The sequence below is a fragment of the Apodemus sylvaticus genome, chromosome 17 (assembly GCF_947179515.1).
Source record: "Apodemus sylvaticus chromosome 17, mApoSyl1.1, whole genome shotgun sequence".
Lineage (NCBI taxonomy): Eukaryota > Metazoa > Chordata > Mammalia > Rodentia > Muridae > Apodemus > Apodemus sylvaticus.
In genome coordinates, this window is record NC_067488.1 from 69,290,973 (window position 1) to 69,300,150 (window position 9,178).

General features: G+C 49.4%; 1 protein-coding gene across 3 annotated transcripts in view; it reads right to left on the reverse strand.

Annotated features, from left to right (window-relative positions):
• The window catches only part of Slc4a8 (solute carrier family 4 member 8), a 74,532-nt gene that overhangs the window by 16,587 nt on the left and 48,767 nt on the right, over positions 1-9,178 (reverse strand). For all 3 annotated transcript variants that reach the window (XM_052160689.1, XM_052160687.1, XM_052160688.1), the window contains exons 16-19: positions 8,515-8,676; positions 5,479-5,592; positions 2,015-2,176; positions 954-1,205 (exon numbers count right to left, since the gene is read on the reverse strand). In XM_052160689.1, coding sequence (XP_052016649.1) covers positions 954-1,205; positions 2,015-2,176; positions 5,479-5,592; positions 8,515-8,676 — 690 coding nt within the window. The remainder of the gene's footprint in view (positions 1-953; positions 1,206-2,014; positions 2,177-5,478; positions 5,593-8,514; positions 8,677-9,178) is intronic.

Sequence of the window (9,178 nt, forward strand, 5' to 3'; positions counted from 1 at the left end):
TGTGGAACACTGTCTTGATTAACGTGGGAGCACCCAGCTCCCAAGGCAGCACAGGAAGGTGGGCCTGCATTGTCTAACAAAGTTAGCTGAGCAGGTGCGAGTTATGAGCAGGTACCTGCCTGAGGCCCTGCCCTGACTTTCCTGCAGGATGGACTGTTACCTGAAAGTACAAGGTAAAGTAACCCTTTAATCCCCAGGTTCCTTTTGGTCATGGTCTTTATCACACAACCAAAACCAAATCAGAACAATATTTATGATTCTAGCAATCAAGACATAGAGACAGTATGATTGTCAAAGGTTCAAAGCCAGTCTAGTCACATAGTGAGTTTTAAGCCATCCAGAACTGAATAAGACCATCTCAAAAACCAAATCCCTGGGTAAGAAGGGCTGGGGCAGAGCTCAGCCTGACACTGCCTGCTTTGCATGTAAAAGGCCCTGGGGGACCTCTAGCATAAAAGGAGCTATTCAGAGATGGGAAACCCGCAAGGCGGGTGGGCGGTCCTTCAGATCACTTATTCTATTCTATTATTACCATGTTAATTTTCTTTAAGCACATTTAACTGTCCACAAGAATAACTTCTTCCAGAGTATGCATCTGTATATGTACTGTATATACAGTATATGCACATATACTGTCTATGCACCTGTGTATACATATATACTGTATGTGCACCTATATATGTATATATATTGTATATGCACCTACATATGCATATATACTGTGTATGTACCTGTATATTTGTATATACTGTATATGCATCTGTATATGCATATATACTGTACATGCACCTGCATATGTATATATACTGTATATGCATCTGTATATGCATATATACTGTATGTGCATCTACATGTGTATATGTACTGTATATGCATCTATATATATACTGGAGCCACTGCATTCCTAACACAGAGCCCCTCCATGTTTGCTTGGCATGCTAATGAAGGAATACCTTTAAGACAGCTGTCATGAAGACTGAGCAGCCCATCAGCACGAAGATCATAAGCCCCGTGACTCTCTGTTCTCGGATGCCCAAGAACTTGGGCTGCTCCCCCGGAGCAGAGCATTCGGATTCCAGCTTGAGGCTATTCACATGTGTAATGGACAGGACGGTCGCAGCCACAAACCAAGGCAGGCCCATGATGGAGCAAACTCCCAGCATGACGGCCACCATGAGCAGGTCCAGATGGTAGCCACAGCCTTTCTGTGGGGAGACAGTCACCCTCGGTCAGCTGGCTGGAGTGGGCCATAGAACACTAAGAGGAAAGGCTTCAGGCTCATGGCTAGTGGGGGTAAGAGGAGGTACAATTACGAGGAGGAAGAGGAGGAGAAGGAGGAGGAGGGTGTCCAGAGAATCCTTCAACCCTCCCAGGTAGGAGGGAACAGAAGGAAAACAGAAATCTTAGTTTGTCCTACATATGCAGTATCTGGTCTTTACCCCCCAGCTCCCGCTGCGTGAATCTCACACACTCCCAATCAGCCCTCTCTGGAAGCTAGCCAGAAAGGAGCCACATCTTGACCATTCTAGGTGGCACAGATAAATGTTTCTGTTGAGCTCCTGAATACCACTGCTCATCCTTGCCACAGGAGGCTCTTGGCACCTCACAAACACAGTCCGAGTAATCCGTAAGCTCGGGAGCCATTTTGAAGCCTCGTGATAAACCTAAAGGGAGAATTCCTGCCTCTGGGATACAGGCTCACAGCCCTGAGCCAAACCTGGGGAGGAAAGGCTGTACAGTTGTTGATTCAGCACCACAGCTATTTGGGGACCAGCAGGGCCTCTGCTCACCCACTGCCACACAGCTTGGGAGAAGTGCAAGCTCCTCCCACATCTTAGCCCCATGCCCCTTTCTAGGCTCACCTCCAGCCAACCTCGGCTGCTAATGGGCAAACAATGCAAAGCCCTTCTGAGACTTTATTCTTCTCTACAGCTCCTGGTGCAGATGGTCTCATCCTACTATAGAACGTTAACAGGCTGCTATCTCAGCCCCCCAGGTCAGAGCCCCTGCTCACCTTGAGCTTGTGTTCCTTCCTGTTAATGATGACGGCGGTGATCTGCTGGTCCATGAATATCAGGATAGTGCACAGGAGAGCCGGGATAATGGCGGCTATCACGGTCCACCAGGGATTGGGGCCAATGGGATTAATAAACCACCCTCGATCATCCCTTGTTGGCTAGGAGAGAAGACAAGCGTGGTATCTGTATCTTAACTCGGAGGTGAGCGCAAACCAAGCCACACTGAACAGTATTCTACTTTTTCTTCTCCTTGGAAGGAAAGGCTTTAGAAAAACAAAACAAAATATGAACTATAGTGGCCCCTAAGGAAATCTCCGACCTTTTCCCAGACCCCTTTGGCAGTCAGTCCTCACTTCGGCTTCTTGTGGAATATGCAGTAATCCTACACTGTCTTCTGTTTGTTCTCCGAGTATGGAGAAAGCAACTTTATCTCAACCTCAGAACAAGTAAAACACAATTAGCAACTAATCAGTTGTTTAAAATTGCCTTCCGAGGACTAAGTAGTATGGATAACCCTCACCACTCCTCTCCACAAGCCACGAAGTCAGTGTCTGACGCTCAGAGGAAAGGCAGGCATACGCAGATTTCTTGAGCTGAGGACAGACTGTCCCATGATCCACTCTTGTCAGTGGGGAACCAGGAGCCCAGGAACTGGAGGCTTCAGGAGGCCGGAAACCTAGGGACCTGTCTGACCTGGCTCCCTCTTTCCTCGGTGACCTTATAGGCCATTTGCTCAAACTCTTGAGCCCACCCTTGGTGCACTCTAGAGAAAACGAGGTGCTGGAAGATGAAGTCTATCACCCAGAATGACCTAAAATTCAGCAAATACAGGAGAGACTGCTATATCTTGTTGATACATTAGTTGCAATACTCGGTTCAAAAACTCTTCGATAATACTGGCAAGTCCTGGATTTTGAATGAGTTAAATAAATTTTAAAAGCTTTAGAAGTTATGTTTCTGTAGTAAGAGTATTCTAGGTTGTAGTTATATATTCTCAGACCAACACAAAATGTACTAAAGCATTAACAATATTATAAGTAGTCATAGCCAAGTCCATGAACTGCATATTAAAGATTCTGGGGGAGACGCCTCTGTTGTTGGACACATACAGATGTTGTCACTGTTCTCCTGACGCTACGGAGTATGACACTGTTTGCACTGCTGTATTATTATAGGCAGTCTAGACATGGTTTAAAGCATGCAGGAGTCTGCAATGGGCTGCATGCAAATACAACATTTCCTTTCTAGAGTGCAGCATCTGAACCCTGGGTGGGGCTACGCACCCATGGCTACGGAGGAGTGAGTACTCCGGCTTACCCATGGCTACGGAGGAGTGAGTACTCCGGCTTTCAGACTGGCTGAGGCAACTGAAAACTGGCGGCTTCAGGAGAAAGACCAGAGACAGCGTCCTCTACTTCAGAAGCCACACTTTCTCTAAGCTACTACCTCCCAGAGGTCCCAGAAATCAACTTACATCTTAAACTCACACATCACAGGACTTCCCCAAGGACTGAATGCTCCAACCGCACCTATTTTTATACAAAATCCCTTTGTCCTGCAGTCAGCTGGGTATGGGAGAAAGCTGATGGTGCTCATTCACATGGGGTTGAGACACTGGGCTCTGGGCTGTGTTATATGGGTGGAGGGTGTTTAACCTATTCTGCATTTTAATAAGTTTAGCAGAATTAAACAGACAAAATAGAAAAGATATACCAATAGTTCATCCATGTAGTCACTGCCAAGATAGTGAAAAGACGGCAAAATACCTCACCATGGGGTAGCCCTGGCTGGCCCAGAACCTGCCATGTAGACCAGGCTGGCACAAAGATCTGCCTGCCTCTGCCTCCTGTGTGTAGGGTCTAAAGGGGTGCACCATGGAGCACCAAGGCCTGCCTCTACCACTGTGGCTTCCTGCCATCTGGAGCTCTTCCCGCAGCTGTAGCTGGTCTTTGCTGCTTTGTGGGTTCTTTTTCCCACCCTTTATCCCCCCAGTTTTACCCCCTAACACTAGATAGGAGAGAAACAAGGATAGAGGGGGAGAGAGAGACAGCAGGAGAGAGAGAGGGAGAGAGGGAGAGAGGGGGAGAGAGAGAGAGGGAGAGGTAGAGAGAGAGAGAGAAAGAGAGAGAGGGGGAGAGAGAGGGAGAGAGAGAGAGAGAGGGAGAGAGAGAGAGGGAGAGAGAGAGAGGGAGAGAGAGAGAGGGAGAGAGAGGGGGGAGAGGAAGAGGGAGAGGGAGAGGGAGAGGGAGAGGGAGAGAGAGAGAGAGAGAGAGAGAGAGAGAGAGAGAGAGAGAGCGAGCCCTGGGCCTCGCCCCTTTCTTTTTGTCTCTTCGTTGGCCACGTTTACTAACAAACCTCAACCAAGCTCCCAAAATGACCACCCACCACCCACTGGCCTCTTGGGGGGCGGGGGCTCAAAATTATGTACGATTTGAGAAGTTCCCAGAATTCCAAACATCACACAATCGCAGAAACCAGCTGCAGCTGGCAAAATCACGCTTCTGCTAGCACACGAGGTAAATCGTGTCAGCTGCTGCGGACAGTGTGAAGCAGCCCCATGCCCCACATTTGGGGCTTAAAACAAAAGTACATTCTATAATTGTTGCTGTGTTTTTTTAAAGAAACCCAAACTCCAGAATTCTCAAAAAAACGTCGTCAGCACACCGTCCTATTCCTAGTCTTCTGAGGTGGCTGAGCGCGTCCAGGCTTTCTGCCCTCTCCTCCCAGTGAGGGTCTGTGGAACCGAGCTCAGCTTTCCAGTTTCAGCCACTTGTAACTCTTGCACTGAACTAGGTTTGAGATCCCTAGGTCTGAGATGATTGATCAGTATTTCAGTTTCTATGAAAGATTTTTAACTACTACAGATTATCAAGAATTTGACAAGCAACACAAAATAATGTTGAAGAAATCTCCTGACAGTTCAAGAATAGCCCTTGGACTCCAAACAGGTTCTTCCAAGGTCTGAGATCATTTCTACACCTTCCCAGTTCCCTAAAGCCACAGCTCTGTGCAGGAGGTGTCAGCCAGGCTCCCTCCATGAGCTGCCTCTCCGAGAGACTTCCATATCTTTACATCAATGGGCACTTACTGTTTTCCTAAAGCTTAGCAGAACAACTCTTCACGATAACCAACGTTACGTTTGTTTACTGAGACTCTGAGAGCAACTTGAGATGGAGTACGCTCAGGCGTGGAGCCCCCCCATCCACCAGCACACGCTCAGGCGTGAAGCCCCCCCATCCACCAGTGCACGCTCAGGCATGGAGCCCCCCCATCCACCAGCACACGCTCAGGCGTGAAGCCCCCCCATCCACCAGTGCACGCTCAGGCATGGAGCCCCCCCCATCCACCAGCGCACGCTCAGGCATGGAGCCCCCCCCATCCACCAACACACGCTCAGGCGTGAAGCCCCCCCCCATCCACCAGCGCACACTCAGGCGTGAAGCCCCCCGGATCCACTCACCTTAAACACACTGGGAACCTGGAGCTTTGGCGACGGGACGCCAATCAGGAAGTCAAGGATCACCATAGTGAAGATGGTGAGGAACACAGCGAAGTCACTCACCATGGAGCGAACCTGGCGTGGTGAACAATGGGGGTGATTAGACACAGCACAGGAAGTTAGCACCTCGACTAACATGAAAACATTTAAATGAGACTATTTTAGTATACTCGAGTAATGTCCACGTTATATGGCTGTATATGGGATCCCAAACCTCTGACAGTCTAAAGAGTGCAGTTTGGGGTACCCAGGCCCAGGTTCAGTTCTGGGACCAGTCAAGGTTTACTGTGCTAGCCCAAACCCCTGCAGCAGCATGTTCAAGTCCTCCCACAGCCAGCATCCACATGTGCCTCAGCTGATGTTCAGTGTGTCCAAAACCTGAGCATGTCCCCACACTCAGCAGTCACTGGCATCTCTCGCTTTGCCCTCCATTGCTCCTGAAACCCTGGCTGCCAGAGTAACAGCCAGGGAGAAGGGCGAGGAGGAGGGGAGGAGGGGAGAGGGGAGGGGGAAGGGAAGGGAGGGAGGGAGAGGGGAGAGGGAAGGGAAGGGAGGGAGAGGGGAGGGGAAGGGAAGGGAGTGAGAGGGGAGAGGGAAGGGGAGGGAAGGGGGAAAGAGGAGGGGAATGAGGGGGAGGAGGAGGGGAGTGAGTGGAGGGGGAAGGGAGTGAGAGGGGAGGGGAAGGGAAGAGGAGGGGAGGGAGAGAGAAGAGGAGAGGAGGGGGAGAGGAGGGGAGGGGGAGAGGAGAGGAGGAGGAGAGAAGGGGGAGACGAGGGGGAGGGGAGGGGAGGAGCCCTGTGATGGGGGGCAGGGAGGGGAAGCATTTGGGATATAAATACCTGAATAAATTAAAAACAAAAGCCCTAGTTGAATCACTTCATCTACCAAACCCCAGAGGTCTCCTTGTTCAAAACCCAAAGCTCTGCTCCACTGAGGTCCTCCAAACCTGCAGCGCTGCCCTGCTGGCCACTGCTCTAGCCACCCGGGCTCCCTCCCCTGGTGTCTGTGAAGCCAGCCCTGCTTACTCCCACCACAGTCTCCACACCTTAGGAAACTCCTGGAATCAGTCTCCTACCTCCTGAGAACGGGATCACGGAATCGCGAGCGGCGCCATGACACCCAGACTTCTTACCTGGGCTCATTTTTTTTTTACCCGTCACAGCCACGTGTTTGCAAGGCAGGCACTTTACTGATGACGCAAACTGTCTCGCAGAGAGCTAACAAGTTTTGCTTAATTTTAAGCTTCAACTTTAAGCCTTGCTGTAACTTACACCCCGTGAGCACAGTAACTCAGAACAACAGACTCACTCTGCACTAGCAAAGACCTTCGCAAAGTCTTCTGTGTCCTTTCCCTGCGTGATCCTGTGAAAATACTTTGAAGACACACACCAACTTTGTTTCACTGTGTCTTGTCTGGAAGTCCTTTCCTACGGTGTGCTCAAAGATCTTTAACTGAGACACCTCTATGTTGGACAGCCTTCCCCAGCACTGCTGACACCCCATTATGGACCTACTTAAACTTCACCATTGCTCCCCAGTACTTCTTTTCTGCTTCATTTTTTCAATAGTGCTTATTTTCTTTGTGTGTATGCATGTGTGCGTGTGTGGTATGTGTGCATGTGTATGCATGGTGCATGTGTGTGAATGTGGTATGTATACATTTATGTATGTTACATGCATATGGTATGTGTGGTGTGCATGTGTGTATGCATACATGCATGCAAGCACTGTGTATTCCTATCCATTTTAAGGCCTGTGCCAGAGGCCTGCCCCATGTTACAGTTTAGGGTGCTTTAATAGAAGACAGGGACTGACACCTGCCGAAACCTCAGCTTCCCACAGATGGCAATACGCACACATGTGCATGTGACATCACTTTGCTTTGATGCCTACGGTCTGCAGCATGCTCTCCATGGCTTTGATCATCCCTGACAGGAATCCCAGCATTCCCTGAATCCCGCATCTGCGCCATGCAACATCCCTTACATTCTGGAACCACGTGGTCCCTCCTCTGCTTCGAATCTCTAAGGCACTGCCTCCCAGACAAATGGCGCCATCCGTCTGCCCCTGCACGTTCCCTGCACAGCCACTGGAGGATATTTTTGAATTACTTATAAACTATTTATTTACTTTCTCTGTGTACATGTGCACACACCATGACACATGTGGAGACAGGACAACCTGAAGAAGTTGTTCTCTCCCCACCACGTGGGCCCCAGGGACTGAACTCGGGTCATCAGGCTTGGCAGCAAGCATCCTCGCCCACTGAGCCCTCTTACTGGCCCTGCAGAAATCTTTGCCCAGGCTTGAGCAGCTAGTGAGCAGCTAGCAGCCACCTGATGGCTCTCTGTCCCGACAGAAAACAGGTAGTGGACTTGGCTAAGACTGCTCAGCCACTCTGCAGGTCACGGATGCCTGAGGTGGGTTTTAATCCGCAGAGCCCCCACCCGTACCTTCATGTATACCGGTACTCCCTTGCATGTAGCTGGATGAGAACCCTCACAGAAGCAATGGCCACACAGCTGCTCAGACTCAGGCTCTAATTCTGCTCTGCCTGAACAGACCTTTGCTCTTGACATAAGCAATGCACCTTGAGGCTTCAGATCGTCAAGGAGGGAAGCCAAGCCTCGGGCAGGCTGGCTGCTGCAGCCAGTGTAGCCATGAGTTCATAAACTATGGTAGGAATCATGGGGGCTTGGGGGACTTCTGGGTCATTTAGACTGTGCAAGATAATCTCTCCAACTGATGACTATTTTCAACATGCCTGCTCTGGCCTTACGTCCCAAGTGTCTGGGAATCTGAGACATGAAACTTAGCACCATTCTGGAAATGAGATCTGTCCAGCACCTTAACTTACCTGGCCCCTTTAACCACAAAGGTTTAACGCCTCCTCCTTCCATACCATGGAGCTGCCAGTGTCCACAGCAGCATGGGGCAGAGAAAGGATTTGACGGCCAGCTCAACCGAACAAAAACAACACACACGCATTCCACCTACCCTGGTAGGGAAGTAGCGGCTTGTCTTAAATGTCTTTAAGGTACTTGAGACAATGAAGGTGGCAAAGAACAGAATACAGGACCAGAAGAGCACATCAGGCGTATAGGGTCCGTGGTGGCCACAGGCAGGTCCCATGAATTCCCCGTGAATCTCCTGGCACTCCTGGGGCAACAAACATTCTGGGTGACAAGAGTCGGGAACGCGTAACAACCAGCCACTGCCTTCTGACTTCACCATGCACTGACATCCTGTGGTTGCTGGGACCACATGATCCACTTGACCCCTACACAGGCTGTGGCCCTCGCTAGTGGGTCCCTGGTCAAGAAGACTGTGTGGTCCTAACCAAGACACTTGGACATGAAGTTGGAACTGTCTGGAACAAACATTTCCTCCTAGGCTCTGGAAGGAACTTAGAAGTTGCTATCATTTTTATTGGAGAGAGCCTTAAAACTTGAATATTCAATTTTGAATATTTGAATATCTGACAGAAATGTATATCAGCTAGATGCTATAGAGATTAATAATAAAATGTAGCAATTTTAGCATGAAAACATTAAGGAAATCTATAAGTATATCAAGATGATTTAGCAGAGATGACCAATAACAGTTCCACACACATGGTTACCGATTATATGATCAAAATAGGCCATTTTTTGACCCCAGA